The 22060-nt window shown below is 51.4% G+C and overlaps 1 protein-coding gene across 1 annotated transcript in view; it reads left to right on the top strand.

The window, feature by feature from the left end:
- Positions 1–18661: 18661 nt before the first annotated feature.
- Cerk (ceramide kinase) overlaps positions 18662–22060 on the top strand; it is a 42545-nt gene continuing 39146 nt past the window's right edge. Inside the window, exon 1 of the mRNA XM_075960265.1 lies at positions 18662–18975. Coding sequence (XP_075816380.1) covers positions 18834–18975 — 142 coding nt within the window. The 5' untranslated portion in view covers positions 18662–18833. The remainder of the gene's footprint in view (positions 18976–22060) is intronic.

The following is a 22060-nucleotide window of genomic DNA, read 5'->3' as shown; positions in this document are numbered from 1 at the left end:
TGTTGAGTGAACTGTGTACACAGCTACTGACTCGGTGCAGTGTAACCGCGGTCAAAACGACGGCACCAATATTTGTTTGTTTGTTTGTTTGTTTGTTTGACAAAGGAAACTGTTTATTTAAGCCAGGCCTTGGAGTTAAGATAGTCCCAGTACTCAGGAAGGTGGGGTAGGAGAATTTTAGATAGAAGGCGTGCCAGGGTTGCAGAATGAGTTCAAGACCATTCTGGGCAAGTTAATTCGACACTGTCTCAAAATAAAAAGTAAAAAGAGGCCTGGGATGTAGTTCAGTGACTGGGCAGGAGCTCAGTATATTTGAAGACCTAGGTTCAATCCCCAGCACTGGAAAAGTAAAAAGTCATTTATAGTATACTATATTTAAAAAGGCCTATTTCCAACTTTTGCTGAGTGGTGTTTTATATGTAGACCAAGAAGATTCTAGAAGTCCATTGTATGAGTTAAGATGTTTCCAGATGAACAAAGCATGCACTGACTTAAACAATTACGGGAAGTTGCTGGTTGCGCATTGAGAAAACCGGGAATAAGACAGGCTTTGAACACGGCCAGCCCAGGCTGCAGGTCCACTTGCGGGCTGTGTTCTTGCCTTTGACCTCCTTCCTGTGGTAATGAAACTGCAAACTGACTTCCCTCCTTATCATAGGATGGCTGCCAGTACCCAGCAGCGCTGCAGGCATTCTCATTTGGCACCTGTAAGAGTTTGCCTTGAAGTGATGAATCTGGTCCTAAGCCAAGCATGGTGCCCAGGTGATGCCCTGCACTGCCTGGCTCCCGCTTAGATGCCAGTTGTTGTTACTCTGTCTCTGTGGGTTCCACATCTGGTTTTTGTTATTATTTTTTCCTAAGTAGTACAGTATGGCACATATCTACATAGGTTTGCATTGTATTGGGTGTTATGTAACCTAGAAATGATTGAAATTCTTGGAAAAGTTTGTGCAGGCTCTGTGCAAATACTGTATTCTCTGTACATGTGTGCACATACATGTGGGTGCTCATCACATGTGTGCACATACATGTAGATCCCAGAGGGTTGTATCGAATATCTTCTTCAGTCCCTCCTCACCTTATTTCCTGAGACCGGATCTCTCAACCTGGAACACACCGATTTGGCTAGTCTGGCCAGCAAACACCCAGGATCCCCCTGCCATTACCTTACAGATGTGGGCCACCATGCCCAGTTTTTACATGAGTGCTGGGCTGGGGATCTGAACTCAGGTCCTCATCCTTTTGCAGCGACCGCTTTACTAAGTAAGCCATACCCTTAGTCAAGCTCTTTTATGTAAAACCGATGGGCTGAAGCATCTGATAATTGCGGCGGGAAGATGCTGAAGGCTGACTGAACTTGACATCCCTAAAGCAATCAATCTGTGAAGAGGCACAGCCCTACTCTGATTGGCTTAGACGAATCACCCTGGACACAGAGTAGGGGCAACCCTTCTTCATCGCCCAAGTCCACTAAAATACAGAGCTTTGTAGGAGATGGATGGCTATTCAAATCCACCTCGGCAAAGTACTATAATGCTAACAGTTGTCCCCTGGGTTGGAAGTTAGCTAGGGAAGTGTTATCTATCAGGATACATGCAATATATTGCCAGACTAAGAAATATCTTACAAGGCTTGTCTTGCACAATCACTCATCAATTTTACTATTATGAAGCTTTCCCATAGGAAAAGACCGTCATGCCTTTCACACAGTAAAATTTATAATTTCAGGCAGAAGGTGGTGACTCATGCTTTTAATCCCAGCACTTGAGAAGCAGAGGCAGATGGATCTCCGAGTTCGAGGCCAGCCTAGTCTAGAGCACGAGTTCCAGGACAGCCAGGGTTACATAGAGAAACAATGTCTGGAAAAAAAGTTTATACTTGGGGGCTGGAGAGATGGCTCAGTGGTTAAGAGCATTGCCTGCTCTTCCAAAGGTCCTGAGTTCAATTCCCGGCAACCACATGGTGGCTCACAGCCATCTGTAATGAGGTCTGGTGCCCTCTTCCGGCCTGCACACAGACAGAATATTGTATACATAATAAATAAATAAATAAGTTTATGCTTGCCTTTCTTTATTTTTTGGGGGGGGTTGGTTTCTTTTTTTATTTTTTATTTTTTCCGTTTATTTATTTATTAAAGATTTCTGTCTCTTTCCCGCCACCTCCTCCCATTTCCCTCCCCCTCCCCCAATCAGGTTCCCCTCCCTTGTCAGCCCACAGAGCAATCAGGGTTCCCTGCCCTGTGGGAAGTCCAAGGACCACCCACCTCCATCCAGGTCTAGTAAGGTGAGCATCCAAACTGCCTAGGCTCCCTCAAAGCCAGTACGTGCAGTAGGATCAAAAACCTACTGCCATTGTTCTTGAGTTCTCAGTAGTCCTCATTGTCTGCTATGTTCAGCGAGTCCGGTTTTATCCCAGGTTTTTTCAGACCCAGGCCAGCTGGCCTTGGTGAGTTCCCGATAGAACATCCCCATTGTCTCAGTGTGTGGGTGCACCCCTCGCGGTCCTGAGTTCCATGCTTGAACACTCTTTCTTTTTAGATTTAAATTTATTTTATAGTATATGTGTGGGTCGTTTGCCAGTATGTATGTCTGTGCACCATATAAATGCAGTACCCGGAGAGGCCAGAAGAGGGCATTGGATTCCCAGTGAGCTGGAGTTACAGACCACTGAACCACTATGTGGGTGCTGAAAATCCAACCTGAGTCCTCTGGAAGAGCAGCCAGCACTCTTAACTGCTGAATCGTCTCTCCAGCCCATTATAATTTCTTCATGTCAGCATCTCCCATTCCAGAAGAAGTTTGTTCTTAGTGTTTTCTGCAAGTGGGGTTTGAATAGTCCCATCCTTTCAGATGCCCGACAGTCTATTTTCTGTTAGTGAGATATTTAAATTGTCTTACTATAAAACAAAGAAGGTCCAGGACAGGGATTCTGGAGAGCCTTATCTGGTATAATGAACAGTTGGGACTACAAGGGGACTTTCAGGATGAGTATAACACAAGTGGACAGATAAGTCAGAAAAAGTCCCCGGGCAGCAGAGAAGCCCTCTGGAACTGAACCCCTGGCTCTGATGAACATCTACTCCTACCCGTTAGTGTTGTCCCATCCTCACTGGCTCCTGCTCTGCAGAGTGGGATCTGGAGGAGCAGTGACAACTAGGAGTTGTCCCCAAAAACAACAGCTTTCAGGTGGGAGGCTCAGGGTGCTGGGGACCACGGGTTCCTTGCTATGAAGAAGAAGATGTCTACCCAGAGGGAGAGCAAAGCTACACACAAACACAGCAGGTAAAAGAGAGAGGGGGGGAGGGAGGGAGAGAGGGAGAGAGAGAGAGAGAGAGAGAGAGAGAGAGAGAGAGAGAGAATGAAAGAAAGCATCAGTGAAAGTTTTTACAGGCTGGATCCAACTCTTCCTGAGCCCATCGCCTTGCTCTTCTTAATCACAGGAAATCATGCCACCCCAGTGGCAGTGACCCTGGGAAAGATGACAGACAGAGCATCTGGGAGAAGGCACCAAAGGCCACCTGGTGACACCGAAGGAGACGCCTGGGCAGGCCTCACCCTCGGCTTTCCATGACTTCCCACTAACCCGACCCTTCACATCTGTGGGCCACTGTGGTCCTCACATCTCCAGTCCTGGAGGAGAATACAAGCTTCCAGGCAGGATCTACCCAGCTTCTACCACCACGAGCCTGCCCAAGGCCAGGGTCAGCACGTACAGTTACCCCTCCCTTGCTGTAAGACAAGGGCTTGGGCCAACAGCCGCCTGCCAGCCAAGGGCCTTAAGTAGAAAGAATGGGTGTCTTGGGCTACTCGGGGTGGGGTGGCTCAATGAGAAAATATGTTGGAGATGACAAGCCTAGATGGTGTCAAGGAGCCCCATTGGAGCAGGACTGCCAATGGCTACATGGAACCCCAGTTCTTCCCCTAACTAGCTTTTCTGCCCTCTTCTTGCCCTCACAGGGCAGCAGAAGGGTTGGGAGTTGGGGAACTTACTGCTAAGCACGTCCCTTTTGGATGCCGAGCCCTGTGTTGAGGGCATTGACCAGCAGAGGGCAGAAGCCTAGCTAGCTATGTCAGGCAAAGGAGTGGTCTCCAGCCGGGGACTGGGCCCCTTCAGTAGAAGCTGCCATGCTGTCTACAACCCTCTTTGCCCATTCTGCATCTCAAACAGCCTATGTCTGAAACCCACCTCCTCGCTCTATCCCTACTCTTCTGGTTATGCCAATAGCCCAGCAGGTGACAACCCACCCCACACTGCCACCAACCACTTGTTCAGTAGCAGCAGACTGGATGTTGAGAACATGTTCATCAAATAAACTAGAACGAATTTAGACCCTTGTCCCCAAAGGCTAGATGCCACAGAAGCCTCGTCCTAAAGACCTGGACACTCCTGGTCCTTCCTGATCCTACCAGCTACTTTACCGCCAGGGGCCAGAGCCAAGTGTTCAGGTTACTCTGGGCCGAAGGTGTATGCTGAGAAGAATGGGCTTAGCTTCAGGGCTGGGTCACATTGCCTCAGCCTTCGTCCTTTCCCGGGACAGTATGGTAGTGTTGGAAGGTAGTGGGGAAGTGGCCTGAGTCTCACCTCTCCCGCTTGTAAATGGGGATTATGGTTTCTGCCCTGCCCATGCCACAGACCTTCTGTCGAGATCTGGGCTCGGGGAGGAAGAACTGGAATCCGGAGCAGGGAGGAAAAGGGGGGAAAAAAGCTGAGTCACAGCTGGCTTCCTCTTGTTTAAAGCCTCAGATGAGCAACTGGATAGTCCCTTCACCCAGACTGCCCCTTTGGGTTCTCAGCTCAGGGCTCATTCCTAAGGGCTGTCAGAAGTAGAATCTGGCTTTCACATGCCAGGGAGGGCATGGAGGACAGAGCGGGAGCCGCGCTTGAGAGCATGCCCTACCCACTTCCTTATTTCTCTGTTTCACTCTGTCAGTCACTGGCCAAGTGTCCTGCTCATGGCACAGCAGGGACTGTGCAAGCCAAGGAAGAGGAACCTGGCTCCTATTAGCTTCCCTCAGGGATCCCTCCCCACTATGGCTGCCCATGATGCTCTAGAGGAGCCTGACCCATTCCAGCGCCTATGGGAAAATTCGGCTGTGAGGGTCAGACTTCTCTAGGGTCTCTCTTTTTCTCCTTCTCCCCAGTCCTCTCCGTATTGACTTCAGGACCCTTTCAGCCTGTTGCTGAGCCCCCTGGAGTCCCATAGCCACAGGGCATCCAACCCTAGCTTCTGTTTCCTTCTGCGGTTCGTGCTTCCCACCACAGGCCTCCCCATCCCGAGTGCCTATTGACTTGACAGTATCTTTCTGCAGCTCTCTGAGGTCCCAGAGCTACCTCTTAGATGACCCAAGCTCCATGGGACCTAAGTATGTCCCAGCCACCCTCTCGCTGAGCTTTCCCATGCTATCTATAAAAGAAACCAGCTCCACCTCGCATACCTCATAGGTAAAGATCAAAGAAGCGATTTCCTGGATGTTTGTGTTAAGAGTTTTTTTGGATTTAACATTTTCTTTGCCTGATGACTTTATTTCCTCTATCGCATCTTTAACTCCTGAGAGTTTCTCTTCCATGTTCTGTTGGTTATGCCAGCATTTGTAGTTCCTGTTTGTTTACCCAGATTTTTTATTTCCAGAATTCTCTCGGTTTGTGTTTTTCTGTAGTTCTTCTATTTCAGTTTTCAAGTCTTGAACTGTTTGAACTGTTTACTTCACTTATTGAACTGGTTTTTTCTTAGTTTTCTTAGCTTTCTTTAAGAGATTTATTGATTTCTTTCCATTTTTTTGTTTATCTTTCCCTCCATTTCTTTAAGGGAATTTTTCATTTCCTCTTTAAGGGTCTCTGTCATTTTCATAAAGCTATATTGAAGGTCATTCATTTTCTTCCACTTCTCAATTATATTGTTCAGGTCTCCCTGTTGTAAGACCGCTAGGTTTTGATGTTGCCATATTACTCTTTAGGTTGTTGATTGCATTCTTGCATTGGCGCCTACCCATCACTTCCGAAAACTGGTACAGGCAGTGCCTTTGCCTCTTGGTCCAATATTTGTAACTGGTGTCGAGTTGCCCTGGTGAGAAGCAATCTCCTGCCAGCAGAGGGGCCAGGATTTAGTTAGCACAAAGGCAACTCGGCAAACAATTCTCTCCCGAAGACTGATTCTGTGATCTGCTGAGAGCGGGAGCTCCGAACCCCATAGTTCCCCCTCAAGCCCATGGCTGATTAGGAGGCACTATGCCAGGCTGAGTCCCACTTCCTTACTGCGAGATGTAAAGCTGAGCGGTCACCCAGGGCTCCTGCCCTGGCTGCAGCCATTCTCGCTGTCCTGCTGGCCCCGCGGGATGATGTTAGCCTGGCAAAAGGGTCTCTTTCTAATGTCTCCCTGTGGCCACAGTCACAGACACACTGTCCTGCTTGCTTCAGGCTGTTTCCTTTTCTAGAGAGGAAGAGGTTGGGTTTCTTTCTGTACAAGTTTAGGCAGGAGACAAAGCAAGCTCTATGTACTTGAGTCTTGCCTCTCCCTACACATGTTGCTCCCAGGATTGTCACAAAACGTACACAACAAACAGCCTTAACTAAGTGACTGGGGACCAAGGATATGACCAAATGCCTTTGAGAGTCACAGAGGGTGGGGACTTTCATTGCTCCATCCTGAACTGTACCCCTTGCAAGTGGGCAAGCTAAGTCCTAGAGCCCAGTGAATCATTCAAGGAAGATAGGAACTAGCTCTAAAATCCAGATAAAGCTGAGGCTATATCTGAAGTTTTTCTACTCTGCGCACGTGAGTGTGTGTGTGCGTGTGTGTGTCTGTGTGTGTCTGTGTACATTTACATGTGTGTGCTCATGTAGCAGAGGGTAGATGTATAAGACAAAAGTTGATGTCAGATGCCTACCTCAGTCTCTTTTGACCTTACTTTTTATGACACAGCCTTTCAGTGAACCTAGAGTCTGAATCTGGCTGATAGGCAAGCCCCAAGAATCCTCCCCAGCTCTGGAATTAAAAGCACACACTACCTCACCCAACCCTTTTTCAGTGGGTTCTGGGGATTGAACCTTAACCCTCCTGTTTTTGTCCCTTTAACAACTGAACCATCTTCCCAGCTACTCCTTTGTTTTTATTTTAAGCAATTAGTTAATTATTAATTTGTTCCTTTATTTTCACAGTGGTGGAGATGAAGCCTAGGGCATTGTGATTGCTTAATGCTGAGCACACCCTATCCCTGCCCCTCCACTCTAGTCAAAGTGAGCGCCCTCCTCCCTGCAAGGGGGCAGGACAAAAGAGAGAGGGGCAAGGCAAGGCAGAGAGGGTGGTGGCCACAGGCCAGGGAAGGATGTAAGGATGGATGGGGGACTTTCTGAATCACCCCATCAGCCCTAGTTCCTGGGATTGTTTCTGGGGCTCTAACTGGCAGTGTGCCAGAAGGGCATCCCCAACATAGACTGATCTACATTCTGACTGCCCAGGAACAGTTACTCACAGGGAGCCCCGCCGCCTAGGTTCTGCTCACTGAGAGCCAAGCTTCAGTCTGAACGTGGGAACACAGCCCAGGCACCACAGTCAGCACATAGGACCCAGAGAGACCTGCTGGATCCCTGGATCCCTTTGTCTGCTCTCAGGGAAAAAAGACAAAGAGAAAAGAAAGCATAGCTGGCTGAACCACACAAGAGGTTCCAGTCGGGGACCTCTTGTACCGTCTGCCCACCCATGACAGAGGCCACTGTTTTGAGTAGACAGCAGAAGAGGCTGGCTACAGTGGCAGCCCTGTGTCCAACGCTGGGGCGAGTGCCACTCAGACATTGACCCCTCAGCTGTCCTTTGAGGTGGGAGCTGTAAACAAGTGCTTTGGGCCCCCGCCCTTGGGAGACACAGGGTAGGCTCCCACTGTGTTTTACTGCCTAATTCAAAAACCAGCTGGGATGATCCTGTCACTGAGGGTGACATGAAATATGCAGATTCTCCCCTGATCCAATCCCAAACCCATAGAATCAGCATCTGGGAGGGGGCTGTGCCTCCCCACCCTCAATGCCCTCATGAGCAATGGCACAGTTTGATGCATCCCCAGGGGAAGGGACCTCACACTCTGGCCCATCAATGGAGGACAAGTGAATGGAATTTTCCCCATCCTGGAACATCAGAGGCTGTGGCCCATTTGCAAGTCCTGCTGCTGAGCTAATTAGGGCTGCTGTTCTATTTCTGCTCAGTGCCTAAATGAGGCCACCAGCCTGGTGTGCCTGAAAGGAGGCTGATGAGGAGACTAGGGGTAGCTGGGCCAGCAGGCAGGCTTCATCTCCGAGGGAGAACGTGGAACCTGGAATCCGGAATCCGAATAGCAGGAGCGACTGCAGAAAAGTTTCCTAAATATCGGATGTAGGATTTGAAGTGAGGAAGCCAGGGTTGTCCCAGCAAGGCAAGAGGAATGGCCTCCCTAACCAGTCCAAACTGTCCTTATGTGGCTCTCCCCAGTCAGAACTCCTGACATCTTACAAGTTCACTCTTAAGGCCCCTAAACAGACTAGCCTCTTGGTCCTTTGATTGCTCCTTCTTTCAGTATCAGCAAGCCTGCCCCACCCCACCCACCCCCACCCTACCCCACCCCACCCCAGGTAGTTAAAGGGACTTGCAAGTGTCCAAAACTGTTGGCTCAATCTGGCAGTCAAATCTGAGGCCTTTCTACTATCCCCAGCACCGGGCTCAGGAAATCATGATTGCATGACCCACAAATGCCTCCTCTGTGCCCTAAACCCTGGGCTCTCACTTTAAGGGTTCATCTAGTGAGCTCTATGCTTTATCAAATGCTTTGTATTGGCCACACTGGGCAGCAACATGGCATCCTACATGGTGGTTTCTAGTGACCATCTTTACAGAGCATGGAAGCAAGGTTCTTTGGGGGTGCACTTGGCAACGTCTGGGGGTTTTTATCCTTTCATTCTGGGAGTCACTACTGGCATCTCGTGAGTGGAAGCATTCCTCAGTGCTGCGGACAGCCCTGCCACACCCAGTAAGGATACTCAGCCACGGCCAGGCAGAGCCTGGGTTTGAATTAGAATCTTTGCTCACTTGGATCGGTGAGCTGGCCGCCATTTTATAAGCAGAAAAGCTGAGGCTTTTGGGGATGAGCACAGATTCTCATCACTAACACACACAGCTGAAAAAGCCCTCTCAGGTTTTAAGTGGATTTTAGTTGGCCACGTGGGTGCCACTTTGTTGTAAGAGGGCTGCTTGTTTGTTCCTGGCTGCTCAGCCCCAAAATAATCACACAGAAACTGTATTATTTAAAACACTGCTTGGCCCATTTGCTCTAGCTAGATATTAGCTTATTGGCTAATCCTTACATATTAATTTAACCCATTTCTATTAATCTGTGTATTGCCACGAGGCTGTGGCTTACTGGGTAAAGTTCCAGCATCTGTCTCTGGCGGGGAAACATGTCTTCTCCTGACTCGGCCTTCCTTCTCCAAGCATTCAGTTTAGTTTTCTCCCAGCCTACTTCTATTCCCTGTGCAGGCCCAAGACAGTTTCTTTATTAACCAATGGTATTCACAGCATACAGAGGGGAATCCCACATCACCCACGCCCCCCCCCACTATCCTCCTTGCTGTCCTACTGGGGCCATAGTGTCCCTCCAGGATCCTCTCTTCTGCCACTTGTCCTTACATGCGATGGATGGCAAGGCACCTAGTCACCCACAGAGCTGCTTCTGAGAGCCTGGAGTGGCAATTGTAATGAAGTGGGCACAGTAGGTAGACATCAGGACTGTCCTAGACATCAGAACTGTCACATGTACACTAAGCGGTCTCAGTAAGACCTCTGGCCCAGACACACAGCCCCATTGGCTCCTTGAAACACTTCCTGTCTCACAATGGCAGGTACCTGCCCACCCACAGGGGTGTGACCCAGACCCTTATTGCCCACACCTTGTCAATCACTCACTGCGCACATCACCCTGGATCCATATCCATCTATGTCCATTACCACTGCCCTGATTGGATACACAATCTGTAGTTGAAGCAGAAACCACCTGTTTTTATTTTGCTTTTCCCAGTGCTGAGATTCAAATGGGGGTGGGGGGAAGTGTGACAGAGAGGCAGCTGTTGGACCTGGGGAAGAGGATAGATAAACAGGAGCTCAAAGGAGAGCAAAATGTGTAAGTGACACAGTTTAGATCCGTTTTCTCACTGATAAGCCAAGCGAACCCCACAGAGAGGCAATTTACACCAATTAGGATATGTCAATGCAAAAACAGCTCTCTCCTTAAAAGGGATAGGAGAGAGATGATTCCAAAGCTAAATTTGAGTGACCATGGCCCAGGAACACAGGCTTAGGCTGCTCCCAGCTCCACGTTCCAGTATGAAGTAGATTCATGAAGGTTTTACAGTCACAGGGTGAAGAGTCATATATCAAGGTGCTTTCCAAATACGCAGGTGGAGACATCAGAGAGACGGTTGCCACAAAGCAGAGGAATCTCTGCTATGGGTTCAGACACTGCCTGATAGCGTCTTCACTTTGGAGTCGGTGGAAGCTAGACATCTGCCAGGTCAACATGTTCCAAAAGGCTTTTATCTGTTTGTCTTAGAACATTAGATTCAACCCAGATGTGGGTAAGGAATGGTTGTTTAGAGGGCTAAAGATAGCCCAAGATAGTTGCTATCAGGCACTGAACCTGTAACATTCCAACCTGCCCACAATCACTGCAGTTCTAATCAGTTAATTAGCCTTGAAGAAGGGTCGGTGGAAGGCACAGCCAACAGGGACCCATAAACAACAGTGCAGACATCTAAAGGCTGGAAGCCTTGTGCCCAACCAGGCAGTGAGGTTGCATTGGAAAACCGTCTGACGCTTCCTCAAACAGACAAACACAGAGAGTCAGGAGACAAAACAATCCCACTTCTCAGGTGTATCTACCCACGAGACTGAGACCCCTTCCCGCAAAAATTCATCCCTGAATGTCCAGGGCAGCCTCCTTCCAACAGCCAAAGATTGTAAACAACCAGACCGTCCACCAGTTGATGAATGCGCAAACACAGCACAGCCATGATAGAACACTTTTCAGCCAGAAGGGTGAAGTGGAGACAGGCAGAAAATATGAGTGGACCTTGAAAACATGACATTCGATGCTGAAACCAAGTCCCCTGTGCGGTGGCGTGGAAACAGGGACGTTGAGGAAGAGGTTGTGACACTTGTAAGTGGATGTCCCTTGTGAGTGAATGGGTGGCCCTGAGAGCTGGAGGGAACTGGCTTAGGGCTTCTCTGCTCCCCTGTTCCTTCCCCACATGAGGACAAAACATTCACCCCCTGAGCCCTTCTGACCCTCTGCCCTGTCTGAGGGAAAAGTCCTTCACCGGATGCTGAACCTGCCAACACTCTGACTTTTGACTAACTGGACTCCAGATTGCGAGATGATGGATTCCTGCTGTTCACAAACCATTAGGTCTCAGCCAGGCGTGGTGGCACATGCCAGCACTGAGGAGGCTGAAGCAGGAGGTTTGCTGCGAATCGGAGCCTAGCTAGTGAGTGTCAGGTCAGCCCAGTTTACAATGTGAGACTCCGAGAGAAGGAATGAAATTCTTCGGCCTCAGCATTTTGTGGCATCAGTACACAGGCATCCTAAATGGAAGGAGTTAGGCAAAAGGTCGCTTAGTGGGACCGGAAGTGTAACCCTGGGGTAAAACATCTGCCTAGTGTGTGCAAGGCTCATTCTGATCTCAGTATGGTATTGGAGGAGGAATAGAATCAGGTTCTACTTTATGAAAAATCTAGAACAGGCGAGGCCAGACAGAAGTCCCCACCACAGATACAGGGCAGAGGGTAGAGTGGCAGTTTTGGGGTACAGGGGTCCTTTATGGGAAATGAAGCTTTTTCTTCCGTGATGGAAGTGTTGACCACCGTGAGCCTTCACTGAGTGGATTACCAGGAACACGAGTCATAGTTCATTCAATTGGCAACCAAAACAGAAGTGGGTTGCAAGATGGGGCTCTTCTGTATGTCCCTCTGACCCTGATACCTTCCTAATCCCTGATGACCCCCCTGCCAATGGCACCAGGCTGCAGCTCCCCCATGGGGCCTACGTCTCCAGGGTGAGCTGGGTACCTTGGATTTGGAGGCTGCCGTAAGAGGTTTTCCCTGCTGACTCCCGGATGTGGAAGGAGCCCAGTACATGCTCTACGGTCCCGTTGTGTGCATCTCATATGTCTTCCACACGCTGCCAGCAGCATTTCCCTCGGGCTTCTGTGTGCTTCCTGTCTGAGCCTTTACACACATTGCTATCGTGTGCTCATCCATCTCAGCCACTGGCTAATGACCTTTTAAGCCTAGCTTAACTCTATGGTGCTAATCCAGCGGTCACAGACTGCTCTCCGGATGTCCCAGCCCCATGCTGCAAAATTTTCCACTTTAGAACCAAATCCATTGCTATTTTAGAGTCACTCATAAAAGTGTGCTTTTTCTGTCTTCTCTCGAAAGCTCAGCCAAGCTAGTCACAAGGTCCTTGTCCCTAACTAGGAACACATGATTGGAGCTTCACAGCCCTGTCACCTTTTGACAGGCAGATCTCTGCTCTCTGCAGAAGCCACAGTGCCTGGCCTACACAGAGCTGAGTGACATGGGCTGATGGAGGACGTCAGAAGTGACAGCCCTGGGAGGAAGACTAATAGGGGAAAAAAAAGGTTACTGGACCAGCAAAGCAGTTCAGCAGGCAAAAGTGCCACGCCTGATGACCTGAGCTTGATCCCCATGATCCACACGATAGAAGAGAACTGACTCCTGAAGCTGCAGTGTGTGTGTGTGTGTGTGTGTGCGCGCGCGTGCGTGCGTGCATGGTGTGTGTGTGTGTATGTGTGTGTCTGCGTGTGTGTGTGCGCGTGCGTGCGTGCATGGTGTGTGTGTGCGTGTGTGTGTGCGCGTGCGTGCGTGCATGGTGTGTGTGTGCGTGTGTGTGTGCGCACACGTGTGTGTGTGCATGTGTGTGTGTGTGTGTGTGTGTGTGTCATCTCACTCGGTCAGCATTATTCTCGTGTGTGTGTGTGTGTGAGATCTCACTCGGTCAGCATTATTCTCGTGTGTGTGTGTGTGTGTGTGTGTGTGTGTGTGTGTGTGTGATCTCTCGGTCAGCATTATTCTCGTGTGTGTGTGTGTGTGAGATCTCACTCGGTCAGCATTATTCTCGTGTGTGTGTGTGTGTGTGTGTGTGTGTGTGTGTGTGTGAGAGAGAGAGAGAGAGATCTCACTCGGTCAGCATTATTCTCGTGTGTGTGTGTGTGTGTGTGTGTGTGTGTGATCTCTCTCGGTCAGCATTATTCTCACCGTCCTTTGAATTCAGGTTTCCTCATTGCCCACCTCCCAGTTTTCTGGCAGACTGCCAAGGGTGGTAGAGTTTGTCCCCCATCTTCCTGTCTATCTTTGCTGTCATCCGTCCTCTGCCAACACTGGCCAGCAGTGTTTTTAGTGTGGCTTTTCTTGGGGGGGCCACAGTATCCTCTTTGTCATCCATGAGTGCTGAGTCCAGTGGCGTTTTCTACTGATCTTTTTCTTTTCTTTTTAAAATTTAAAAATTTTTTTTGGTTTTGATTTTGGGTTGGACCCAATACTTTACACTCCATGTGACAAAGCTTGTTGCCTGAACATGGCTTGTGTTATCTCTCTGAAAAGGCTCTGGGTTTGTCTGAAGGCAGTTTCCCCCTTGTGCCATCTCTTGAAAAGACAAGCCAAACAAACACAGACTGAAGAAGGTCTCCCCGCCCCTCTGAGCACCAACCAAGGTATAGCAATGACCTCTGGGTCCTCCCCCTCTCCCTTCAGATCAGGGTCCCCAACAGTTTGAGGCTACCCAGGCAACTCCCAATGTGTCAAGACCACTCAGTTGGCTCGTGGAGGATCACAGTGGCCAATGGATGGGCACTTTGGCCGGTGGTTTTCACCCAACTCCTAAAGCTGATCATTGTGGCAGCTCTTACTTTCTGGAACAACTCAAGGCTACATTGTATCCCTTACTGAAGCCTGGGAGAAGGAGGCACAGATTCTGTTCCCTCCCTGAATGTTTTCTGCCAGCCCCCTTTGTCAGTCCCTCCCCCTGACATGACCAGACGTTGTGGGTCCACAAGGCTGTCTATCTTTCCTCCAGCTGCAGAGATAAACAGGGAGGAGACTCTCTCTCCCACCTGAACTGTCTGCAGTTCACTTCTCAAGAAGTGGTGTTTTTCCCAAGAGAGGCTACCACACAGCAAGCCTCCTTTCTTGGGGGCTTGCATCCTGCAGCTGCCCATATGGTAAAGGAATGCAGGGAGGGCCTGGCATCCCGTGCAGCCTCACATCTGGAAAGGAAGGCAGACAGTGGTCAACAGACAGTTGGCAATTGAAGCCAGGCTCTGAATCTTACAGCTGTGTTCCTTCCTCGTTCTCTTTCTTGCTTTATAATCCTGGGCTCAGCCCTTAAGCTCACAAAGCTGTTGCCTTGCCTAGGGGCCTGGCACCCTTGGGGATCACATGAGCTCCAGCTAAGCAGAGTATCCAGTTCCTGTTCCTACCTGGGATTGGTCACCCCTACAGGCCTTGGGAACTTTCAGACTCAAAGCAAACCAAAGTCTGGTCTCTGAGTCCACCACCCCCTATCTTAGGCAAGGTGCTCCCCCAGCTGTCCAGAGGAGTAAGCAGCCCCGATCTCAGTCTCCAGGTCAGGATTATTCTGGCCAGATCTACCCCAAAGCTTTTCCAGTTCAGATTTACCTGGCTCTGCCACACTGAGGGCCACCACCTGCTCTTCAGCTCAAGTCTTGATTTTTTTTAAAAAAAAATATTGTAGAGAACGCTTCTGCCAGAATATTCCTGTCCTACCTGCCCTTAAAGGTGGACCGGCTTTTCCAGTGAGGTGCCCAAGGAGCAAGCATTGCCCACTGACAACAATGACCTCGGCTTATGCCACTTCCTAACTTCTTATTTCAGCTTTGAGGTGTTGGGGTCGGGAGAACCTAAAGTATCTGCCCACCTAACTGCTCTCTGGTGAACTTGAGTGGGTCAGTTTGGTTTCCTGAGCCTCCGTTGCCCATCTGTAGAATGGAATAGATAATGGGTGTTTCCAGTCTTTGTCTGGGTCCCGAGGGCAGGTTAGAGTTGTGCATTTTGTGATTCGTGAGCCTGCCTCTCAAACACTGGGCCTCCTCCGAGCGCCTTCCAGGCAGTCCACGTTGACAGGTAAGGCTTGACAGGCTCTTCCTCGAGGGTGGAGGATAGAGGGCAGCATTCCCGGCAGCCTGCGGGTAGCACCTGCCAGATCCTCTGGCCCCGCCCAGCAGTGTTCCTGTCTCTGATGTCAATTAGTCCTGCTGCTGACTTCATCAGGGAGGAAGCTCGGGAAGATAAGCAGTCAGGCCCCAGTGTAAACAAGAGCAGGGGCTCCTGGGAAGGGAGGGGCTCAGAGCCCAGAAAGGACTAAACTGAAGGTGCTGCAGGTGGCGGAAGATTCAGAAGATTCCTTCTGCGGTGACCCAGTAGGAGGGACACTCATGTTTAGAGGCAATGTGTGGGACTGAACAGGACCTCAGGAACCGGGCAGCCCATGTGTGAGAGAAAACACCCAGGAGAGGGTGCTGGCCACAGCTGGTCCGATGCCCAGATTTACACGACCTAGCGGATCAGGTCAAAAGCTGAATGTTTCCAATTGTGGACTGCTCTTATGACAGGGGCCTCGGGGCAGGAAGTGTCTGGCTCGGGAGAGTTCCAGGCTCCTTGGGCTGAGCCTTTGTCTCTTGTCTTCCTAGTTACCCAGGACCCCTCTAAACCTGAAGCCAGCTGTGCACGCACCAGCCCAGCAATAGGCTGGGGCATCACTGGCTATGGCGAGCCAGGCATAGATAAAGTTCTGTGACGAGGTGTCTGTGGGTAAGATGGGTGGGTAAGAACCTCCCAAATAGACATGTAAGAAGGTGTTTGGATCAGGGCCCAGCAAAGGAAGAATATTATCAGTCAGGGAAGAGGGCAGCCAGGGAGCTTGGGAAGCCAACAGGGGACCTGGCTGTGTATCCCAGTGTAGAGGCCCACTACCCAGGGCTGAGCCAGGCTGTGTGGGTGTTTCCAAGCCTCCGTCAGCTGCTCTGTCATCTGCTTTCACACCCAACAACTGATGAGCCCCAGGGAATTCACAGGCAACAGGGTCCTAACAGCTGCTCTGGACCGAGCAGCCTCCTTCCTTCCACCCCCAGGGCTGCGCTCATTATAGCTCACAGCCTGGAGGGTCGGAGCCCGTTCACACAGTTGTCTCAGCTGCACAAAGTGTGTCTTCCCAGAACACAGCCCTGTTTAGGCTACCCTCCCCCAGTCCGAGGCTCCCCAGCCGGTCCTGGACCTGCAGTTACCCAGGCTGGCAGTGTAATAAACTAGTTGGCCAGGGCCACTACAGAACCACCAGGTTTCAACACTTGCCACTGCTTCCTGATTCTGGGTTACAGGGGCTGGAAGGCCAAGACCAAGGTTCCAACTCTTGATATCTGATATCTCCTGAGGCCTGCAGATGGCCATTCCTCTAGTGCTTTTAGTAGTTCGTGTTCTGTGTACATAGCCCTGGCATCTGTGTTCAAATCTCCCCTGGACTAAGCACACCACTCAAACTGGATTAAACCCACCCTAATGGTTTAACTTGTTTGTACACGTGTTCATATGTATGTAAGTGCACATATGTGGGTGTCTGGAAGCTAAGTGCAGCCCTCTGTCCACAGGCTAAGCTATTGTCCCATCCCCTAAAGACCTCATTTAATCACCTCTTTAAAGGTCCTGTCTCCAAATAAGTCGTTATCTATGGCACGTAAACGCGGAGCTTCAGAATTTGAATGAGGGGGGGTACACTTCAGCCCACAGCAGCCACTGGAGAACCCAGAGTCTCACTAGTGGGCTGTAAGTCCACAAAGGGAACCCTCTTTAGGTCCTCTAGCTCTTTGTGGTCCGTGTGACTGTATCTTCCTGGAAGGAGCTCCTACAGGGCTAGGGTGAGGTTAAGTCCTCTTGGGGACTCTGTCTGGCTACAGAATTCTGGAGTCAGTGTGGACATTTATAAAACACTTAATGATTTTCTGGGCACGGTGGTGCACACCTTTAATCTCAGCACTGGGGAGGCAGAGGAAGGCGGATCTCTGTGAGTTTGAGGCCAGTCTGGTCTACAGAGTAAGTTCCAGGACAGCCATGGCTGTTACACAGAGAAATCCTGTCTCTAAAAAACAAAAACCAGTAACATCAAAAATAAATAAACCACTGAATGATTAAATGTGAAGGGTCAGGAAGTCCAGAAGAAGAGGCCCCCAACAGAGAAGCCAGTATTCTAGAGTCCTTAGCCCCTGCTGCCCTGGCCTTCCCTTACGTGTGACAGTGGTGGCATCACCCACCCAGCAATGACACCAGGTTTCTGAAGAAGTTTCCTGTCCATTCTCCAAGCCTCGTCCCAACAGCTGCCGAAAGAAAAAGCTGGAGCAACCCTTGCTACAACCACTGAGCTTGATCAGGCCCAGCTTGCTTGAGGGTGGGGCTAGGATTCTGCCTGGGCCTAAACAACACTGCAGGGCTGTCCTGGAGCCTAGAACTGGGCTGGGCTTTCAGGAAGCGAGTGATTCATAGCTGTTACTGCCCTGCAGATGGACACAGGGCACTGACAACATCAGCCCTGTACCTTAGCCACCTGGTACCAGGCACAGCAGCGAGGCAAAGTGGACTTGGCTAGCTCTGCTTTAGTCTGCAGCAGCAGGCGACCTGAGGGGGAGGAAGGTGGCTCTGCAGTCTTCTTGAAGGCTGACCCTGCAGTGAGGCTTGGCTTTGTCACGTCAGAGCTCTGCACTCTTGGATCATCTAAGCAGACTCTTCATTGGTCACATGTGAATAGATGCCATCATGTAACCAATATTTGATTAATAACATTATGTGTAGGGACTATTTTAGACACTGGAGACAGTAAGGGACAATCCCATATGCCGATGGAATTTTCACAGACTGGGGTGGACAAGCATTGAGGGCAGTGCTGAATACTGCCCTGCTGTACCTTGGGACCCTTTAGCTGGGGGAAAGGAGGAGTCCAGGAAGAACCTCCCCAAGGCAGCTTGTCCCATGTTAAGCTGCATCAGGTTCCTTGGGCCTGTTAGGGAGGGAAGAGTCAGGTGACTGACACGAAGACTCCATCCCCTGTCTCTCTGGTGGCTGTAGACCCACATCCATCCACAGATTCAGCTTCCACGCCCTTGGAAGGTAGCCCTCTTACTCCTTGTCCTCTCGCCTTCCCTTGCCTGCTGGGGCCAGCCTGCAGGACTCTTCCCAGCCGCCAGGAGACCAGGACCTAAAAAGAGACAGATGCCCAAGGTCACATCGCTCGTGGGCGCAGGTCCGCAATTCCAAGGCCTCCCACCGCCAGCACACGACCTCCTGGACAGTAATTCTGCGCATCTGGGGACTCCGCCTGTCAATACAGCCCTCCCCCGCCCGTCGCGCGTACAGACCCAGCAGCGCCCAGGAGCAGCGAGAGCCACAGCCTCGCGACTTTCAGCGCACCCGGCCGCTTCCACCGCCCTCCCAACACCCAGGCCCCTCAGTCCCCTCCTCTGACCCCTCACGTTTCTTCTTCGCCCTCCTCTACTCCCCAACTTAGGCTCCTGTTCCTTCTCTGTTCTCAAGTCCAGCGTCTCGCGTCCTCACCCTGGTCGCCTCCTCCCGGGTCCCTACACCCCGCCCCGGGTCCCCGCCGCCCTCTCTGCGTACCGGGTGACGCAGCGCCGCCTCCCCGCGACACCGCCGGGCTGACTGCAGGGGCCGCTAACGGTCCCGCGCCCCCCGGCGTCCGCGCGCCCCGCGCCCGGCGGACGAGGCCGCGCCGGCGGCGATGGGCGCGATGGGGGCGGCGGAGCCTCTGCAGTCGGTGCTGTGGGTGAAGCAGGAGCGCTGCGCAGTCAGCCTGGAGCCCGCGCGGGCGCTGCTACGCTGGTGGAGGAGCCCGGGGACCGAGCCCTCCGCGCCCGATGCTGGTGAGTGTGGCGGTCCGGGGCTGGTGGGGCCGGCGCTGCATCCCCGGAGCGATTCGGGAAGGCCGGGGTTGAGTGGACATGGGAGGGAGGAGGAGACCTGGGGCACGGGGAGAGGCGGCCAGGGCACCCAAAGCGCGGGGGGCCCGAGGTGCAGGGCCCTGGTGCCGAGTGGTCTGAGGATTCCGCGGTGGCCGCTGGCGGGGAACCGTCCGGTGCTGAGGGCCCAGACATTCCAGGAACTGGGATGACAAAGCCTCTGGAGGTGCTAGAGGGGGAGGGGAAGAGCGGGCGTCCACAAACCCCAGCGCATCCCCGGGATCCCAGGGGAAGTCTGTTGCTGGTGCTGTCGTCGGGATGCTCAGTCACACCTGGACAGGACTAGTGTCTTACCCCCCTTCCTCTAATACAGTGAACCTAAGTACAAGAGAAGCCCAGAGGCGCCCTGATAGGGACTTCCTGTGATTAGATAGTTGAGCAAGGGGCTCTGACTTTCTGTGGGGGTATGCACCCTGCTCAGAGGCCCTCAGGATTGATAGGAGAGTAGCTTAGGTAAACATGAAAAAGATGCAACCCACCCGCAGTGGCTGAGATGGTGGTACAAGGACACTGGAACCTCTCTCTCCAGACTGTTGCAGGTCTGTTTGGTGGCCTAGGGATTGGCAGAGGTTTATAAAGATGTCATTCAGTACGCCTTAAATGGAGGATTACAAAAGATTGTGTGTGGGCACCAGGGGTGGGGGCACCCAGGGGTGGACTTGTGGCTGTATTCAGTTTCATTCATCCATTGCTTTTTGTTTGTTTTTGGTTTTCCTTATATGGTTCAGGTCAGCCTCAGACTGAGATCACAGACATGTGCCACGGAGCCCAACTTTAGTTTGTTTTCTTTCTCCCCTTTTTCTTTGCTGGGGACGATGGAATCCAAAGCCTGGGGTTTGCTTGCTAAACGCAGGCTGTACCAACAAACAGCAAACGTGCCCTGCAAGCTTTCTTGTGTGCCCTGCCTGCTAAGGATGGGCCTAGGGATCTTAGCCTGGGCTCAGCACATATGAAGTCTCTGGTGCAATGGGGAGGGGGCATTTTCCGTTTAAGGAGGCACAGAGGGACACATGGGGACAAATGCATCTGATGGACTTGGATCCTGAGAAGAGCCTCTGAGATTAGGTCTTGAGGATAGTCTCTGACCGCTACAGGGTGGGCTGAGCAGGCCTTACTTATATGGTGGCATTTGCCCAGAGAAACCTGGAGAGACTGAGTGCTGATGTACCATGGTGGGGGAGGGGGGCTGAAGGAGGCAGGAAGAACCTTAAGACTTGGGTGTGTCAGGGTCAAGGTGGATGGGGGGGGGGGAACAGCTGAAGAATAGGGACTAGGACTCCTGTGGCCTGGCAGGCTGAGGTGAGCACTGGCCTTTATTGTGGGGGTAAAGGGAACCCCTGTAAGGTGGGATCCAGCTTAACTTTTTACAAAGACTTGGTGATCTCTTTTGGGAGGACAAAGAGAGGAGAGACAGAGCAGAGTGGAAGAGCAGGGGACCCAGTCTAGGTGGAGTTGGAGGAGGTAGACAGGGTTAAGTATAGGGGAATTGCCTGTCACTTTGCAAAGGTACCTGTGGGAGAAGCATGGGTTTTTCTATTAATAAATCGTTGAGAGTGGGAGTAGTGGGAGTCAGGACTCCCCGCTGGACAGTCTGAGTTTGGAGTGTCAATCATTCATTCATTCATTCAACCCAGAATGGCTTTTTGGTATCCTGTGGGTAGCTGAGGCTCTAAGTACTCTGACGTTGTGCCGCAAGGCTCTGCAGACTTAGCTGAAGGTAGGTAGGGCTAAGGTGACCTCAAACTGGTGACTAACCTGGCTTCTGGCCTTGGGATCAAAGAAGCATTGTCTTCTGAATCCCTTTCTGTGGCCCAGTGCCTGGGACATGCTTACCCTGAAGTCTTCCTATGTCCCCCTGGCGCTGCCTCTCAGAGCCACTTCTTTCTTGTTCTCTGACTTTACCACTGTCCTGAATTCCAGGTAACCCTCCGGGGCCTAGAGTCTAGGCTCAGATAAGAATGCTGTTGCATTGCATGCTCGGTGTGTGGGAGCTGCTGGCCCCCGTTCTGTGCCATGCATACCAAATGGGCTCCGAGGTGGAGGAGTTCTACTGGCCCAGCTGGGACTTGAAGCTGAGCAAACTCAATTCCACAAGACAGCCCTGCCTCTTTTGGGCCTGGAAGGCCACGAAGGCACAAGGCACCGATAGGGCCCGCCTCCCTCCATGAGCTGTGGGGTGGGACATCCTCCATTGCCTGTTGTCAACGCTGGCACAGTTGTGGTTTTTGGTGCCCACATTCTAGGTTTGGTTTGCTGGCAGCAGCTACTTTTAGCCAACTTTGTTTTTGCTGGCAGGTGGCTTCCCCAGCTGGCCAGCTCTGTGGAGTTATTATTGTGTCATCCCTGTGAAGTGTGTGGCGACTTTTGTGTAGGCTCATCCAGAGCCTTCTGAAAGCAGCTCAGCAGCCCCGTCCTCTCTAGGATTGGCTGTGAGGGACCAGTTGGTAGCCTGCCCCAGAAAGTACCCTGCTCACTTCTCCTTCTCTGGTACTCTCCACCTCTATGTGAATATAAAAACAAGTTGGCAAACTCAAGTTTAGGAGCGAGAGGGGGGAGAGCCAAGATGCCTCCTCCCAACACCTCCCCTTCCTGTTTTTAACCCCCCAAAGAATTAGGCCTACTTTACAGAGTAAGGTGAGCTTGAAGCCTGTGGAGTCAGGAGAGCAGGGCTATGAGCAGGTCATGGCACATTTAATTCAGTTAGCCAGTGGCACTTCCAATCTGCCACTCCCCCAGGTGTGTCTGGACACACCTGAATTGCCAGGGCTGGGAACCGTGGGCAAAGGATTGTGCAAAAACAGATTGTAGGACCCGCGAGAAGCTGGCAGCCCCGGAACTCCAGGATAGCCCTCAGGGATGCCGTGCACCCTGCTGAGCGTTTTCGTTTATTCCTTCATTCTCTCCTGTTTTAGACAAGAGAACTGGAAGGTTGTTTCCTGGGTGCCTGGCGCACAGCAGGAGCAGCCTCTGAACCCAGGCACACACTCTT

The sequence above is a fragment of the Microtus pennsylvanicus genome, chromosome 2 (assembly GCF_037038515.1).
Source record: "Microtus pennsylvanicus isolate mMicPen1 chromosome 2, mMicPen1.hap1, whole genome shotgun sequence".
NCBI classification, from domain to species: domain Eukaryota; kingdom Metazoa; phylum Chordata; class Mammalia; order Rodentia; family Cricetidae; genus Microtus; species Microtus pennsylvanicus.
Note: the sequence above shows the minus strand (reverse complement) of the source record. Positions and strands in the feature narration are given on the sequence as shown.